General features: G+C 30.0%; 1 protein-coding gene across 3 annotated transcripts in view; it reads right to left on the reverse strand.

The window, feature by feature from the left end:
• The window catches only part of Gfrl (Glial cell line-derived neurotrophic family receptor-like), a 305,673-nt gene that overhangs the window by 153,503 nt on the left and 132,070 nt on the right, over positions 1-20,100 (reverse strand). For all 3 annotated transcript variants that reach the window (XM_085486047.1, XM_085486049.1, XM_085486048.1), the window contains exon 2: positions 13,640-13,762. In XM_085486047.1, the coding sequence (XP_085342173.1) occupies positions 13,640-13,762 (123 nt within the window). The remainder of the gene's footprint in view (positions 1-13,639; positions 13,763-20,100) is intronic.

Here is a 20,100-nt window from a genome sequence, read left to right on the forward strand (position 1 = left end):
ATATTTATATTATCAATATAATTATACTAATTAATATTACTAATATAAATTGTTCTGAGGTCCGATAAGACCTGCTTTCATATTTCATTTTGATAATTAAATTTTATATTATATTAGTTATATAAATATATGTATTTCGATTTTTTATCAACCTCAATATATATAATTATTATTTTTTCCAGTAAATATGAAAATAGAGATAAACAGCCCATTTATTAGTAATTAACATCGATTAAAAATAACTGCACACTGTTTGTAAATATTTTTTTAATCAAAGACTACAAATTGCCGTGTAATTAAACCATTATTAAAATTGATCAATCAAACAATGTTGTAATTTTCTTTTCGATTTTGCAAGATGTATAAATTAATAACATTTGTAACAGTGATACGCCGACGCGACGTCGAGATCGATCGATACTGAGATTTAACATCGCAGATTATTTATGTCTATAATTCAGTTTTGCATGCAAATTAACGTGCATACGGTTATGCACGGTCGAGCTCGCCTTCTCGCGCCACGATCTGATTAAAGATAAAATTGAGCTCGCGCCGGCGCGGCGGTACTCACATTCTAGTTATTATTAGATTATCAGTTCGATAACAGTTGGCAAACCAATCACGATCATCGATAATACAGTGATCCTGAAACAATATGCTTGATCTCGAAACAACACGTAGAGAAAAGTCTTTTATATCTTTTGTCAGGTCTCGTGAAAGCACGATAATTGAGAAAATCTAATCACACAAATATTTTTAAGAAATTTAAATTGGTAGCTGGCACAACATTTCGTCAAGTCAATTCTCATTAAGAAATATAATTGTCAAGTAATTAAAATAGAATATAAATTCTATTTTTTTTTGTTTTTAATAAATTTTTAATTCGTTTTATGCATATAAGATGCAATACGAGCGTAATCAATTTTTAAATAACTGCCATGTTAATAGGTGCATTTGATTTAATAAAATATGCATGAGTAAATGAAATGGAAGTGAATACGAAGATTCGCCAGTCTGCATAATATGATATTCAGAATAGTAATAGCAATTGTATTTAACAAGCATTGCCGAAAGTGCATTTGCATCGCGAAGCAAGCTGAGAAGAAAGCCGATAAGTATGTCTATAATCGAATTTAATTTTTTAATAATTGTAGCAAAAAACTTGATATTGCATTCGATATTTACGAAAACAAAGGAAAAATTGTATTAAAAATTTTGTAAAATAACTTTTAAATAAATTTATAAATCTCTTTTCTCATATAATACATATAATTTTATTTATTACAAATTTTTATTTTAAAAATATTTATAAAATAAATGTTGCAAATTAGTCGACGTAAAATCTGCATTAAAAAAAATTTACATTTTTATCTTTTTAATTTAAAGATAAAAGTTAAAAAAAACGTGGGATATTTCAAATATATAATTAAAAATAAATAAAAATATATTGGCATTATTTATACATGAAAAAATGTCAACAATTACAGGAAAGGCGCTTACTAATTTCTAGTGGGATAAGTTCGCTATTAAATTTTTTTCAAGATAAATATAGAATTACAGAAGATAAATAATTCATATAAACAATTATGTCAAAAATCTGGTATAGATATGATTGACGTCGACGGACTTCTGTGAAGTTATTGATTATTTGCTTAAGTGAGAGAAACAATTTACTTTATTTGTTACAATTAAAAAAATATTTTTTTCATAATATAATCTGTTTCGATATTCTCAACGGTACACGAGGCAATGTGAGTGTTTTTATTTATGATCCGGCGCTTATATACAGGCCGCCATATTGCCTCCGTGGTCTGAAATATTACCGCTGCGTTGAATATATTCTGCAATAACTACTCGCTGGCCATGGCAACGATACAACAAGCGTCCTTTCTGTTCCGTTTGTAAATAAGTGAGAGGCAAATATTAAGCGACGCCGTGCGTCGCATTTTACTTGTATATTTATTAATACAATCCTGGTTGGTATTTTAATGCTGAAAAATAGGGTTTGCACAGGTTCGGCGACGAACTTTTCACTTGCTATGAGCAAAATACAACAGATATTCCATGAAGCTTATGTAAAGAAAATATTTTATCCTTTATTTAAACTTAATGCTTTTCATGCAAAAATCTAAATGATGATTTAATTACAAAGTTATATAGCACTTTTAATTAATAAGCTAATTTACTGCCTCAATAACAATTTAATGAACTAGATTAAATCTACGTAATTTGATAGAAATTATTTTCATATTTTTATTTTGAAAAAAACCTTAGATTTTAATGTTATCAAAGTAACGTAAAAAATTTTTTAATATATGAACAACAGTTCAATTTCTAATAATATTATTAAATAAAACAGATTGATTTCAATTTTGTCATAAAAAATAATTGTTATTGAAGCTTTACTAATTTTTTAAACTTTACTCAAAATATTAGCTGTTTCAATCATACATTTCTTTTTAATCAAATCAATAATTTAAGTTTCATAAATTTTTTGGTTTTTTAATTACAAAATTAATGATAAAACTTTTAAACTTAAAATTGTTGACTTTATATAGTAGACCAAAACATGGAAACTGCATGCATTTATTTCGCATTTTAAATAAAGGAGAAGATGTATATTTAAAAAAATCAGTTTATATGCAAATCGGGACAGTGTTTGAGGTCCTAAATTTGCTATTGCAGAAACTTCAAAAATTTATAATGTGATATTTTTTAAATATTTATGTATATTTTGTCCAAGTTAAAAGAATCATGTCTCCCTATTTTTGCAATGCAATGAAATATTTAATGAGGAATAATAGTTGTTTGAAAGATTTAAACAGAGGAAAAAGAACAATTTGTTGTTGTAGTTTTATCGGAATTGCAATTATCAATTTTTTTTCTAATTCTACTTTTATTTATTACGATAATTGTGCGATATTGAGATATGTTTTATAAAAGAATTTCTTAAATTCCAAATAATTCAAAATAATTTACATTCCATTGCTGACTTTACAAAATTGTATTTTTACGGGAAATTTTGCACGAATATTTTGCGTCACCGCTTTTTCCTGGGAATCGTACATATGTTCGCGAATATATCCGCAAAGTGGCAAAATTTCACGGCAAAATGCGATCGGCCGTGTGCGGTTGGCCACAAGTCAGCGACAGTGACTACGGCACCGGTTCTGGCATGTTGTGTGTCTCGCTGGCACTTGCAACGACGAGCGCGCGCGGTCCAAGAAGAGCGATACGACCTCCACTTTAGAATCGGACCGAAATCTCCTGAGTGGTTCAAACGCGCCTTTGGACCCGCTTGGAACTGTGCGCTTGACAGCCCGCGGCGGCTAACCGGCTGCCTTAGCAGAACCGGTGGAATGGATGGTAGTCGGCCCGGGATTTCCGACTCTGTAGAAGTGTCAATGTGTACACATTCTACAGGCAAAGCCCCTTTCTGCCCAATCCCACCGCCTTATACAAACCGAGACGTCGTCTATTTCCCAAAGCTCCCTTTGGATTTATTCGCGCGACACTCTGCGAAAAATTTTCCCAACTAACGAGTTATTAGAAAAGACCATCAGTTTTTTTTACTCTAGAAAAATACGCACACAATCATATTTATCAACGAAAAAATTAGCAGTCTAATTTACATGTCTATGCACGTCTAAAATATAAAAAAGCATTATATAAGAATCGGAATTTTTTAAGTTTGTGTAACATTATAAGAATTATTTCTTTTTTTTTTAATTATTTCCTATACTGGGATTTATAAGCTATCCAACATCTACTGACTAAATAGATTTAATAAAATTCGAATAATCTTGAATAATTAATTAAAGAATGTGCGAATTAATATTTTAATATGTATATAAATTTATAATATAAAATCGAACAATTAATGATTTATCAATTGTCATTATTAAAAGAAACATTGCAATTCAATATTATTATAATTAATCAGAAGAAATGTATAAATTATATATAAAAACATTCTTTGTGTAAATTTATTTTTTTTTAATCTCTTATTATTCAATCACGGTATTCAATACACGGTTATTATTCTATCACTGTAACATTATGTGATCCTAAAATCCTGATTGTCGTTAATAAATTAACAAAACTTTGTCAAATCGTATACAACTTTTGTGAAATTAAGCGTAAGCTTTCATTCTAATTTTGTTTGGAATTTAAAACTTTCGTAGAGCATCCCGCAGAATTTTAGTACCTTCTCCCATGAATGCTTGACCAAGAATGCACCACCGTTGCAATCTGTTCATCATATCAAGCAAAACAAGCCGCACTGGCTGAAAAAACGCAATGCCCGTCATTTCGAGCCAGTTTTTTAGAACAAGCTAGATTTTTTTTACATGTCCGCAAAACCCGGTATTGGTTTTTTGTACTTTTATTGGCTATTAGGAAACAGCAACAGGGATTTTTTAACTAGATTTTTGAATGATATTGCTGACTTTTCGTGACTAGCGCAATTTGGCTTATACAAACGACTAATATTGTTCAGTACATGTATAATAAAAAGAGAAAAGCACAATCCTATTTATCGAAACATTATAGGTAAATTGTTAATAAAATGTTAAATACTTTATTAATTTTTAATTGTCAAAGTTATTAGCTATTGTGCGCGACTATAATTTGATTTCTATATGTTTTCATAATAATTAATTTCAAATTAAATGAACATAATATAATAATAATCTTTAATAATTTATTCAGTAATTGTTTTTTATCTAATCACACAAAACATAATTTAATAATGTGTATGAAGTTGACGTATCATTTCATGAAAACTCATAAATAATAAAAAGCTTCTCGCTTAATTTTTAATAATTCCATAATTCTAGATAATTTAAACTAATAATTCTAGTCGTAAAATAAAAAAGAATGTCTCAAGACTAACTGAAATAAAATCATCTCACTGTGTTCTACGAAATTTACCTTATGTTTCGTTAGATTTCCAAAAATTTATTATAGATTTATCTCAGTTGTAAAAAAATGCTATTTTTTAAAAACAAAAAAAATAGATTCAATTAAAATAATCTCTCGAGTAAATGCGAATATGCATGAATCCACATAAAACTCTGATCAATTTTTTAAACAATGCTGTATATTCAATATATAAGCATTGTAATATAATTTCTATAAGATTTTTGTAGCGTATTTCTACAAAGTTCTAATAGACATTATTTAAAATTTATTTTTAAATAAATTTTTTTATTCAAAAGCACATTCCTATAGTTTTAAGTTTATTTATGCATTTTCTGAAAAGTTTTGATCTCAGTATATGCGACTATATCTTTTTCAAGCGAAATTAAAATTTTAATTGTGCTTATATAATTAGACTTTTTAGAAAATGCATTGTTCATACTATACAAAAGCCGTTTTCGAATAATAAAACTCTCGAAAATAAAACATTTCATACATAATAGTGTCTTTTTTTAAAATAAATTAATGAATAAAATATTCGATAACGTTAATAATTAAAATTTTTAGAGGAATGAGAAAATATGTTCAATTTTATATGAGAGCTATTTTATAAAATATACAAAACTATTGAAAATCGATCAATCTATAGAGACTGATACATGTGCGTATTTGTTCGTAACTATTTTATTTTAATGTTTTTCTACGGTTAAAAAAACAATCTCTTTCTAGAACATATGTAAAGCTATTAATCTTTAAAAATTTGACAAAAACTAATAAGAAAAAATTGTACTAGACACAGTAATGTTAACTTACAATTAGCCAAAAATTAGTAAACAAAGTTGCAAGCTTATTTAATAAATTTGTTTACAGTTTATTAAATTTGAATATTAATTATTCCAATAAATTTTTAAAAAGAATCGATTTTTGAAAGTTTTTAAAAGAGAGAGCGAAATATATTCGAGGATTGATGCACCCGCGAGATTTCGAAGGATTCACAATTGGCCGACCGTTAAGCTTTCGCGCATAGTATTGAAATATCGATCTTAGTGCGGTTTCCACCACGGCTCACCCAAGCTGAGATTTCGACAGCGGGAGGTGATAGAAACAAGTCAGACGGAAGTACACGCCGCGTTCTCACGCAGGTTATTATCGTTCTATGGAACCGCACTGCAGCAGGATCGACCATCTCGGTAACATTATCCGCAAACCCTTATTTCACAGCCCGCTACTTTGTAAGATGAGCATTGCGGACCGGTCCTTACTTCGTTTCCCGCGAGATTTGCTCCATCCGCGATGTTGCTAGATGGGCGTATTTTTCCCCAAAATGAGAAAATTACAAAGCAATTGTATATAGAAGAGAGAGAGAGAAAAAATTCGAGGAAAAATAAAATTTAGTGTAGAAAACAAAATAAAAAAAGAAAAAGCATTTATTTTTATTTGAGAATTGTTGCAAAACGAATTATAAGAAGTCTACTTCCTTAATTACTTTTTAATGGAAATTTTATAAACTTAAATTTATGAAAAAACTTTCTTTAAAATATGGAAAAAAATAGAGAAATATGCAAGTGTAAGAATAATATGTAAAGACAACGAAAAATAAGACATTTTCATTGTCAATTTTATATTGCAACTCATGATTTACGTACGCAAATCTTCGACAAAATTTTTCATTAAAATACTAAATTTATTTATTAAGTTTTATTTAGTAATTTATTAATATTTATTTATTAAGTTTGACAAATTTATATATTTTACTATATTATGATGTAATAAACATTATATTTAATGTAAAAATATTTAATATAATAATGTAGATGTAGTTTTGTTTATATATAAATTATTAATTTGCATATCCACTCTAATATAATAATAACATTGTAATATTATATGATCTGAAATAATTGAATTATTTATATTCTCAATATACAATAATATATTGTAGTTTATTTGTACCTAAAACAATCATGCTTTAGTTTTGATTGAATTTATTTTAAGTAAACTTTTTTCAATAAAAAAAGAGTGTTAAAGAAAGAAACATGGTTTTTACAAATTAACATAATAAAAAATAAACTTCATAAATACGTATTGCATTAATCATGAAATTATTATAAATGCATATCATATATATATATATATATATATATATATATATATATATATATATTAGTAAGTAAGAATAAAGAATCAAAAATTTGATTTCGCTGACTAACATTTATCTCAATCATTAGTTATAATTTATTTATGTGTTTCTTATAGTTTATAACAGCATTATTAGCAATATTGTTAATATCAAAAATTATATATCAAATTATTATTCGACAAACTCTCTCACTTCTTCACTTTTATTTTAGAATTATTGCACGCGTTTTTAATTACAATTATCAAAACCTTAAATTAAAATTAAAATAAAGTGATCAACAAAGATGAAAATTTGAATCAATGTACGATTCGTTATATTCCTTTTACTGTAGCAGTTAATTAAAATCATATTTTATCAATAAAAGCGAGGCAAGAAAGATAAAAGTTTTAAAATATATTTTTAAGATTGTACACTGTAGAACAAGATCAATTAGCAATTACGACATATTTCTCATGCCATGTATTTGAATGATCAATATATATGATAAGATTTTAATATGTCGAAATATAAAAATACATAAAAATTATATTTTAATTATATCTTCAAAAATTCATTATTTCAGCAAAAACAATATTCAATTATAATATTCCAAATATGTAGAACTTGTGCGCGGATATTTATGTACCAGGTTGCAAACAGATCTCTGAAAATTCTCCGTAAATTTTAAATTTACTTCAAATTGTATAAGCTATTTTTCGCGCAAATACAATAGCAGCTCGATAACAGGGAGATAGAGAGAAATCTTTCGATAATACCGTTACTATTACGCAAGGTAATACGATAATCCGATAGCAAATTACGCGCGCGGATCTATTACCGACTCTGTGGTGGTCAGTAAATTTATAATCTTTCGATGATGTTTCAATTGCAATCCATTTGTTATCAAGCCCTTTGTAAGTCTGTTACGGGTGTTTTTACAGTTATTAACTACTCGCAATGTATTCACAAAGTAATGAGTTTCACGATATTTTTATTAATTTATACATAAAACCATGATTTTATAAATTAAAGCGGGTAAATCTTTGGAAATATATATATTAAGAAAAGATAGCAAAGTATATGAAAATTTTCAAATAGATTATAAAATATTTTATTGTTTCCTTAATAACGCAAAATATATTTTGAAAATATTTTAAAATTATATTATTTTAATTCTTTAATGTATGTGCGCATATATGATGAATAGAGTACTGAAAATTTTGAAATTTATTAATATTTGGTCGAATTAGCATTCAATTATTCATTTCTGTTTAATTAATTCACGCGTATAATATAATTACGCATGCGTATAATTATATTATATAATTATTGAAAAAAAGCGAGCGCAATTCGTCGCATTTCACGTTGATGTTGTTTAATTATACGAATTCCTCATTGCAGAATCTTGCACGGAACGATAAATAATAAGCGTTTTCGTTTCTCGTTTCCTATTTTCCTCGTTAGCATACAAAGCAAAGAATAATTATTCGATATAAAAATAATTAACATTGCGCTCACAGAATAGTCGTACCGCGACACGTATTTTTAAATCTCCGCAGTCGACATATTTAAGCTTTTTCCGAAATAATAGTCCTCGCGAGTGCGATTGATTCAATGAGGAGATCGAAAAGTGTAGAGCCGAGTTTTCCACCATCCGACGTGACCGTAACAAGAGAGGGAAAACGAGGTCGACACGAGAGGAGACGGTCGACGACCTCGTTCTTCCCATCCTCGTTGTCTCCTACCCTTCCCAATCGCATCTTTTTCCTTCGTTGCCTCTGAATGGAAATCGCGTTACGAACGATCGTAGAGCGACCTGTAAATTATCCGCGGCGCCGTTAAATCTCGCCATCACGCCAGGTGCCTATCGCTCCTAATTGTCATGTTGTCTAAGAAAGAAAATTCAATACGCGTTATCAAGAGAAAATCTTCCAAACTTTCTGTTTATCTACTGCCAATTTCTTATGCATATATTGTAATTTAAAAAATTATTTTATTAATAAACGCTAAAAGAGAAAAGAAAATGTTTATACAAGCAAAAACGAAGTGTGATTTAAAATCTATCGCTTGAAAATTTTAAAGTCGAGTTTTCTATATATGATAAAATAAAATAGTTTGAAATTATTATGAATCTCGCCATCACGCCAGGTGTCTATCGCTCCTAATTGTCATGTTGTCTAAGAAAGAAAATTCAATACGCGTTATCAAGAGAAAATCTTCCAAGCTTTCTGTTTATCTACTGCAAATTTCTTATGCATATATTGTAATTTAAAAAATTATTTTAATAATTCACGCTAAAAGAGAAAAGAAAATGTTTATACAAGCAAAAACGAAGTGTGATTTAAAATCTATCGCTTGAAAATTTTAAAGTCGAGTTTTCTATATATGATAAAATAAAATAGTTTGAAATTATTATGAATCTCGCCATCACGCCAGGTGTCTATCGCTCCTAATTGTCATGTTGTCTAAGAAAGAAAATTCAATAAGCGTTATCAAGAGAAAATCTTCCAAGCTTTCTGTTTATCTACTGCCAATTTCTTATGCATATATTGTAATTTAAAAAATTATTTTAATAATACACGCTAAAAGAGAAGAGAAAATGTTTATACAAGCAAAAACGAAGTGTGATTTAAAATCTATCGCTTGAAAATTTTAAAGTCGAGTTTTCTATATATGATAAAATAAAATAGTTTGAAATTATTATGAATCTCGCCATCACGCCAGGTGTCTATCGCGCCTAATTGTCATGTTGTCTAAGAAAGAAAATTCAATACGCGTTATCAAGAGAAAATCTTCCAAGCTTTCTGTTTATCTACTGCAAATTTCTTATGCATATATTGTAATTTAAAAAATTATTTTAATAATACACGCTAAAAGAGAAGAGAAAATGTTTATACAAGCAAAAAGGAAGTGTGATTTAAAATCTATCGCTTGAAAATTTTAAAGTCGAGTTTTCTATATATGATAAAATAAAATAGTTTGAAATTATTATGAATCTCGCCATCACGCCAGGTGTCTATCGCTCCTAATTGTCATGTTGTCTAAGAAAGAAAATTCAATACGCGTTATCAAGAGAAAATCTTCCAAGCTTTCTGTTTATCTACTGCAAATTTCTTATGCATATATTGTAATTTAAAAAATTATTTTAATAATACACGCTAAAAGAGAAGAGAAAATGTTTATACAAGCAAAACGAAGTGTGATTTAAAATCTATCGCTTGAAAATTTTAAAGTCGAAGTTTTCTATATATGATAAAATAAAACAGTTTGAAATTATTATGAATCTCGCCATCACGCCAGGTGTCTATCGCTCCTAATTGTCATGTTGTCTAAGAAAGAAAATTCAATACGCGTTATCAAGAGAAAATCTTCCAAGCTTTCTGTTTATCTACTGCAAATTTCTTATGCATATATTGTAATTTAAAAAATTATTTTAATAATACACGCTAAAAGAGAAGAGAAAATGTTTATACAAGCAAAAACGAAGTGTGATTTAAAATCTATCGCTTGAAAATTTTAAAGTCGAGTTTTCTATATATGATAAAATAAAATAGTTTGAAATTATTATGAATCTCGCCATCACGCCAGGTGCCTATCGCTCCTAATTGTCATGTTGTCTAAGAAAGAAAATTCAATACGCGTTATCAAAAGAAAATCTTCCAAGCTTTCTGTTTATCTACTGCCAATTTCTTATGCATATATTGTAATTTAAAAAATTATTTTAATAATACACGCTAAAAGAGAAGAGAAAATGTTTATACAAGCAAAAACGAAGTGTGATTTAAAATCTATCGCTTGAAAATTTTAAAGTCGAGTTTTCTATATATGATAAAATAAAATAGTTTGAAATTATTATGAATCTCGCCATCACGCCAGGTGTCTATCGTTCCTAATTGTCATGTTGTCTAAGAAAGAAAATTCAATACGCGTTAGCAAGAGAAAATCTTCCAAGTTTTCTGTTTATCTACTGCAAATTTCTTATGCATATATTGTAATTTAAAAAATTATTTTAATAATACACGCTAAAAGAGAAGAGAAAATGTTTATACAAGCAAAAAGGAAGGGTGATTTAAAATCTATCGCTTGAAAATTTTAAAGTCGAGTTTTCTATATATGATAAAATAAAACAGTTTGAAATTATTATAAATCTTGCCATCACGCCAGGTGCCTATCGCTCCTAATTATCATGTTGTCTAAGAAAAAAAATTCAATACGCGTTATCAAGAGAAAATTTTCCAAGTTTTCTGTTTATCTACTGCAAATTTCTTATGCATATATTGTAATTTAAATAATTATTTTAATAATACACGCTAAAAGAGAAGAGAAAATGTTTATACAAGCAAAAAGGAAGTGTGATTTAAAATCTATCGCTTGAAAATTTTAAAGTCGAATTTTCTATATATGATAAAATAAAACAGTTTGAAATTATTATGAATCTCGCCATCACGCCAAGTGCCTATCGCTCCTAATTGTCATGTTGTCTAAGAAAGAAAATTCAATACGCGTCATCAAGAGAAAATCTTCAAAGTTTCCTATTTATCTATTGCAAATTTCTTATGCATATATGTATATACACAAAAAAATTATTTTAATAACATACGCTAAAAAAGAAAAGAAAATTTTTCTATATGATAAAATAAAACAGTTTGAAATGATTTTAACGCAATCAGTTTCGATTGAAAATTATGAAATAAGATCAGAGTATTGAATTTAAAAAAATGTGAAAAGTCAGCTTTTTGAATTGCTACATCGATATAAAGGTGTCTATATGTGCAAATAATAATGTTAGATGATAAAGCTTCGTGTTTCTTCCCCCTATCTTTTAATCACAAACGAAACACGGTTGTCGCCTCGCAAGAAACGCAGCCGGACCTCTTGCTTGTCGCAACGTCGTCGTCGACGTGCAAAATGCAAAATGGCGTGTGTTGCATTAAAAAGCAGCTCCAGCGAAGTCAAGGAGCACATGCAAGCACGCCGTTATATATTTTATTTCGTTCGACATAGCGAGAAAAAGCGCGCGCACGCGGCTTTTTAAAACAAAGACATTGTCCATTGTGATTTATGCCGCGGCTTTCGCGCTCCTTTCTGATACCGGCGAGTTACGTGAATAATCTATCATGTAATCGCCCAAGCGAAAGTAAAACAAATGGCATTGCTTTCGGAAAGCTTTTAGCTCGGAAAACCTACCGAAGCTTTTACTTCTGTTTCAAGAACAGCGAGCAACGAGATACGTCTTTTATTTATCAATGTCCAATACGAAGCTACCGTTCGCGGCATCCATTATGATTCATAATCATTCCAAGGAAAAGGTGGCTTTGCAAATTCTATAAATAAAATCGGTAAATTTATAGAAAACGGAATTTTTCAAGTTTATGAAACGTTAATATTATACCTCGCGGTGTAAAAATTTAGGTATTATGTATATGTATGGAAAAAAATTCAGAGTAATCATATAAATATGATATATCATTAAATATTCACTGGAATAGTAATTTGTATAAATTTATTACAATCCCCCATTATTGATTGACCCTAATCTATAATATTGTAAGTCCTAGCAAGATGCTTTCAGAAGTTCTGACACTTTCACGTAAAATTCAAAATTCAGACATTAATGTCATCATCGTTTCCATAAGAAATTTCTCGAGATTTCGAGATCCGCATGCAAATTTCATGGAAATGCGGTACGGTGCCTCCACATCGCGAAATTTCAAATGTGACGCCGTGGCACTCACGGGACGTTTTTTATTTTACGGACCAATACGAAATTTCACGAATTATGTACGACCAATTAAGGACGATGATTATTTCAAAATGAGACATAAATAGTGTATCGCGTAAAACTCTCGCCAAAATTTTTTAACTAAGATTGTGTCACATTACATTTCATTTTCTTAACAAGAATCGACATTATGTTTGAATTTTATATATAATTTGATTGAAAAGGCATAATATGTCATACATATATCGCACGCAGATGTAAATCGACTTTTATTTAATAAAACGATTAAACTGCGATTAATTTGCATCTTTTTTGTTTTTTTTTCTTAAACTATTGGACTTATTCATTTACACATATAATGTAAATTATTGCTAATGGCAAATGATACGATATACGTATAAATAAAATATACACGCCAACAAGATTTATGCCTGTATGCGAGATTTTTTATTATCTCGCGTTTCGAGATTATTTTCAAATATTAAATAAAGATTATCATTAAAACTTGAATTTATAAATCCGTATATAAATTTCAGAGAGATATTAAAAAATTCAATATTTGATTATATCTAAATTAAAATTCTGTATGTAGAAATGAAAATTATATATATTTTGACCTATCAATTGCGCTGTTAGATAACGCAAGATGCACATAGCACCATTGTCTCGATTATACCATTGATCCAAGGGGGAGGGGGGGGCTATCATTAATTCGGATTTAAACCAATATTGAAAATCCCGATTAACCACGCATGATTAACATTGAGGTATAAATGAGGCATAAATGTGTAATTAATTGTTAATTGTTAACGCAATATTAATTAACTAATTATTCGAAATTATGCTTACTTTATAAAAAGCCAATCTGACTCACTTACCTAATTCCGGACCGCAGACTCTCGGTATAATTTCCAAAATAGCGCTGCACGATGGATCTTCGTAGCACAATTGACGGGCGTAGAGGCAATTCAGTATAGCCATCGGCACCTTGATGCCCGATCCTGAAACAGATAGGATAGAACGTGATATTAAAAGGCCAGTGCGCGCACATAAAGAATGCGCGTTTAACATTTTTCCCGCGCCGCGGCGCCACGAGCAAGATTAAAACTCGACATTACGGCCGGAAAAGAAGAAAAGGAAAGGGGAATTCCATTGAGATCAGTTCGCCAGCGCCAAAAAATTCGGGAAATTCGTCGTTATTACGGCAAATTACCGCGTGACAAAACCGGTCGAAAGACGGAGCCGTGGCGAGGCGAGGCGAGAGAGAAAGCGCGAGAGTGCGCAGTGATTTAATATCCACCTCGCGCGATAAAGCGTTTCCGTTATTTATAACCGGCCGACGTGAAACTCTCCGACGACGACAAATTATATTTCATTAGGCGCGCACGAATAGTTTGAATGAGAATGAAAGGGCGCGAATAAAACGGGCGCACGCGTCTGTACCGACTCGTCGTAAATCAACGCGAATAAATTGTAATGTCCGAATAAAATTCTTTTTGATAAAGATAAACGCATTTCGGATGGATTTTTTGGTAAAACATCGGATAATCCGCTTGATTTTCATGCAATAATCAAGTTAATGGAACAATGAACTAACTGTTCCAAAATTACGATTTCTTGATCGAGAATTTAATCGAGACTCCATTGTTTTATAAGTTCTTGATATGCGAGACACTTCAATGTGCTTTACGAATCAAATACAAAAAGTTGTTATGTGTATATTGTTTGTAGTTGTGTATATTGAGACGCATGTTTGGAAGAATATGGAGATATGGATTTTTAATTAAAAATCTATCTTAGCATATATAATTTTTAAATTTATCAACTTATGAATAATATATGTATAACTTATATGAGATATACATTCTATATTTTTGTAATTAACTGTTAAAAAATACAGCTATTACGGAATACAAAGTAAAAAATGCTGTTTACTTAATTAACTTTTAGAACTTTCTGCAAAAATTACACAATTGTGAAATTTTTAAAATTTAGTTCAATAAAAGAAGTTTCAAACTTTTCAAATCTTATATTTTTATCCATATATTTCTGGAAACTTTCCAATTATTAATTCTTCATTTAAATGCATAAAAGTAAAGCAATTAAAACCACTATATTTGATCATCTATTTACTATGCAATTTTTTGCAACTGTAAACTCGCAAATTTGCTGAACATATGAGTATAAAGTGCAAATTGCGTCGCTCTTAATGCAGCGATAAAGCTATTGAATCGAGCTTTTTGGTTAATTAAACGATGCAATCAGTCGTGCATATACGACAGTGCAAAGTGACGTTTTGATTTCGTCATTATATAATATGATACTTATCTTCCCGCGCGATTTATTTTACTTAATTCTATAAAATATAGTTATTATTAAATATGCAGTCACGATTTATTTTTTGCCGTAGTTATTTTGTTATTTAATTCGAATTTTTATCGAATGAAAATAACAGTAAAATTAATAAAATATATGAGAAAAAATATCTTGTTACATATAAGAAGCGCAGAATACTTTCCAAGTCAAAATTAAATAAAAAATAAGGAAGCTTTAAGTTTTCACTTTATTACTTGATATAATAAAAACTGAAATATCGTTATAAAACGGATAAGATTTTAAAATTTTCAAAAAGTTTTCCCTACACACATACCCTCTCGCTTCTCTTTTATTATTTAAATCCACGTTATCATAAACTTGTAATCAAATTCTAAATGCATTAAATCATAAATAAATAATGATTTCATTATAAAAATAAAATATATAATAATTATGACTTTTTTTTTTTTTTTAAAAAAAAAAGATAATTTCTATTTATGACACAAAGCAATATGTCGAATGTCAAATAATATTTCGTTCTATCTCTCTTCGAATGTACATCTATATATTGTTCTAGTACACGGTATTGAGAATTGAGTTGCCACCGTGGAAATGTCTTTTCGCATTACTGCGTATACCGGAAATGTTGCCAGCCGGATTACATCCTGCGAGATGAACGAATGAAAGCGCCGTTGGAGTAGAAGGGGGTCACGAGCATCGCTTATGATACCTTATGATATCACAATGTGCCCCCCCATGCGCTCACAAATTTGTTTCGCGTTTGATGTATCGCGCAATAGCGTAACGGGAATACGAAAATCCTTTCATTTCTCTCTCTCCGGACGAAATTCTCAAAGATGTAGGAGCACTTTCAGAAATGGCCGCTGTCAAAGGCTTCATTCGACGCTCGCGATTGCAGAAATCCGTCTATTTCGGCGCCAAGCGAGGAGAAATACGACATTGTGACCCGAGCTCTTTCAAAATAGCTCCCACGATTGTCGAAATCTCCTATCTCCCGCGGAATTGCCCCAATTGTACTGTAGGTACCGTGAATCATGAATGCACGAATATTTCCGCACGTATAATTAAATTTTCGTCTTTGAAATTTTTGAAAGTTCCCAATATTTCATTATAATTATCTCAGCAATGTCAATAAAATATATTGAAAAAAATTAAAGTATAAGAAATCAGTCAATGGGATAAAAACTATCACACACGAACTATTTACACTAAAAAAACCATTTATCAAAGAATTTGTGATTTTTTAAATAATCGCAGAAAAAACAGTATCCTTGAAAGAATGCAAATATGCCTTGATTCAAGTATATTTTATCCAAATATAAATAATTTGGATAAAGAATAATTTATCCTTAAAACAAAGTGCAAAATATTCTTGGTTAAAGCTGAAATTTACTTATAAATATTGCAAGGACAAATGAGCATCGGATTATATAAGCGGTGCTTTCAAATATATATAATAATTCTTAGTTCAAATGTGACTAACAAGTTTGTTTTTATCATATAACGATTTTTCAAACAAAAATACATTTTAAGGATAAAATATACTTCACACAAACTTATTTATTATTAGGCAAATAAAATGTGTGATTACAAAGAGCATTCTATGCTCAAATCAATCAAATAGCGTTCAAGAATAAAACTATACTTGAATCAAGGATTCTTTTTTTTCTGTGAATATATGCGTATTTGTTTGAAGTATGTACGTGCGCTCATTTTTACACTTAGACATTCGTTTGCGTAAATGATTGATTAAAAAACGCCGCTTTAATCAATCACATTAACAATACCTTTCCGCTTATATCTGCGAAAGCATTAATGTGTGTCGCCGCGCAGAGAAACAGTATCCTCGGAAAAATGCAAATATGTTTTGATTCAAGTATATTTTATCCTTATAATAGCTCCAAATATAAATAATCTTGGATTAAGGATACTTTATTCTTAAAACAAAATGCAAAATATTCTTGATTAAAGCTGAAATTTACTTCAATTTAAAATCGAGTATTGTTGGGTCAAATGAACATCGGATATAAGCAGTACCTATCAAGTATATAATTCTTAGTTCAAATGTAACTAAGTATGTTATAACGATTTTTGAAACAAGAATATATCTTAAGGATAAAATATACTTCACACAATTAAGGCAAATGCAAATTTGTGATTACAAAGAGCATTCTATGCTCAAATCAATCAAATAGCGTTCAAGAATAAAAATATACTTGAATAAAGGATCCCTTTTTTTCTGCGATTGATTAAAATACGCCACTTTAATGAACCACATTAACAATACCTTTTCGCTTATATCTGCGAAAGCATTAATGTGTGTCGCCGCGCAGAGAAACAGTATCCTCGAAAAAATGCAAATATGTTTTGATTCAAGTATATTTTATCCTTATAATAGCTCCAAATATAAATAATCTTGGATTAAGGATACTTTATCCTTAAACAAAATGCAAAATATTCTTGATTGAAGCTGAAATTTACTTCAATTTAAAATCGAGTATTGTTGGGTCAAATGAGCATCGGATATAAGCAGTACTATCAAGTATATAATTCTTAGTTCAAATGTGACTAAGTATGTTTTCACTAAGTATGTTATAACGATTTTTGAAACAAGAACTAAGGCAAATGCAAATTTGTAATTACAAAGAGTATTCTATGCTTAAATCAATCAAATACCGTTCAAGAATAAAAATATACTTGAACGAAGGATCCCTTTTTTTTCTGCGATTGATTAAAAAAACGCCACTTTAATGAACCACATTAACAATACCTTTTCGCTTATATCTGCGAAAGCATTAATGTGTGTCGCCGTATATATATACCAGTTAACTACTATATACCGCCGCTATAAATTCTCTCCCTTATTCGCACAGGACGATCGGAAAAATCCTGCTGTCACAATGTGGTGCTCGAGAGCCAATGCACGCTCGAGTACGGTCACGAGGTGACTGCGCCTTCTATACGGAATTTTTTATGGTCGCTTGTACTCGCCAACCGTCCTTTTCCCTTCAACCTTCTGCTCACTCTCTTTCTCCTTCTTCGCTGCAAACGTTTCGTAATTAATTACAGTACAGGCAGAAGAGGGAACCGTGCACTCCTCTTTTATCGACTTCCGTTTTGTGAGAGACTCGTAAAAATCCGTGTGCTCGATTTTTGTCGTGTCTCTCTTACTCTCATCTCGTGTCTATTTTACTCCATTTTCTCCATCTCTGTATATATTCACTTCTCCCTTTTCCTCTTTTATTTTGCTCTCGTCGCGAAAAATCTCGTTGCAGTAGTGATTCACTGCTGTGATGAGAAAGAAACAAGCAACGGTGTATATGTGTGAATGGATTATTGTTAAACTAGAAAAGTGTAACGATGAGAAGCCACGTTAGGCAACACGCTTCCGATAACTCGCGTTGTTGAAAAATCTGATGGAAATATTATTCGAGTTATCTAATATAGCTATAATTCTTTAAATCAATTCTAAATATGCAAATTTATTTTTCATTATTTTATATACATAGAAATGCCGAAGCTTTTTGTTATATAAATATAGTTTTTTAAAGTATATATTTATATAGTATCTTAAGAAATGTTAAATATTAACTGTTAATTAATAGGATTATATTGAAGATTTAAATTTTAGAATAAATTTTAATTACTAATTATAAAAACGGTAAAGTTAGCTCAGTAAAACAAATCAGTTATGTAAAGAAAAAAATTCAATTTAATTTACGCCATACTAGAAAAATTATCTAGATTAAAAAAGTATCAACTCTATAGTATATACATGTGACGTTTTTAATTGTGCACGTGTAGTCGTGCCAATTTTTTAAACTACATCTGTTCCGGGCTGCAAATCGGTTTTTAAACCGAACGTTCCTTTAAAATTCAATTTAGCGAGTGGATTTCGCGCGCACACCTTCTCAAGATGCACAGCGCTTTATGTCCTGCATTAAAAATGAGTAGTACTACTTATTTTTCTTCCCGCCGTCGTTAAGCGAGAAAGTGCCTCTGCGAAAGAGTGCGGAGGAGGAAGAAGAGTGGCACAGAGAAGAGAATAAAAGAAGGCATGTACATAGAAAGAAAGAGGAAGAGAAAGAACTTCCATTCGCCTAAAACAACGAGCGATTATAAAACCGCGGTCGAGACGCCACAAAAAGGTTCAGAGGAAAGGGAAAAAGCTGCGCGCTGCAACGAAGAATAATTATGCCGCGGAAGGACGGCAACAAACGGCGGTAAGGAAGGGAGGCTTCTGGGCCCGAGCATATAATAAAGCAAAATGGAAATATTATTCCGTCCGCCTCTCTTTTTCCCCTATTCGTTTTTCTCGTCACTTTTACGATGCGTTGATGAAGCACAAACAATGTACAGGCGTTTGTGGAAATTGGAACTTCTATATCCGGTAATTCGTGGTAAAGAAGTGAGATAAAAACAATTCTGAGAGAGTAATCTCAAATCCTCCGTTATATAAGCATTTTCAATCGTGGAAATCTCTTTTTAATGTCAATTTTTTTTTTTCAACAGTTTTATTGGTTTCTTTAAATGACAGTTGTAAAAAAATTAAGTTCTCTAGAATAAATAGAAGCTATTGTATGAGTATAAAATATTAATTATTAACTCCAATTGCAGATGCTTCATATGTAAAAAATATAGAAGTATTTAAATGAGTGAATAATACGTAAGTGTTTCTTTAAGAAATATTTGTATTACCGCACAAAGAAATAAATAATTAGAGATATAGATCATGTATCCGCTGTATAATCTGTCGTTCCTCTCTCTAAAACGCATTAATCATTTTTACCTAACCCGAATAATCCGACAATATATTTCTTATTCATATATACAAGGTGTCCGGTAACTAACGGACTAATGATTAAGGGCGGATTCTCTGGCCAATTTGAAGACGATTTTTCCTTAGCAAAAATGTTGAGAAGTTAATAATTTTCGAGTTATAAGCGATTGAAAAAAATGGGTTTTTTGAAAACTAAACGTTTTGGAGTTAAAAGTCTAACAT

This window comes from Nylanderia fulva, unplaced genomic scaffold (genome assembly GCF_048542155.1).
Source record: "Nylanderia fulva isolate GAGA-0341 unplaced genomic scaffold, ASM4854215v1 Scaffold4, whole genome shotgun sequence".
NCBI classification, from domain to species: domain Eukaryota; kingdom Metazoa; phylum Arthropoda; class Insecta; order Hymenoptera; family Formicidae; genus Nylanderia; species Nylanderia fulva.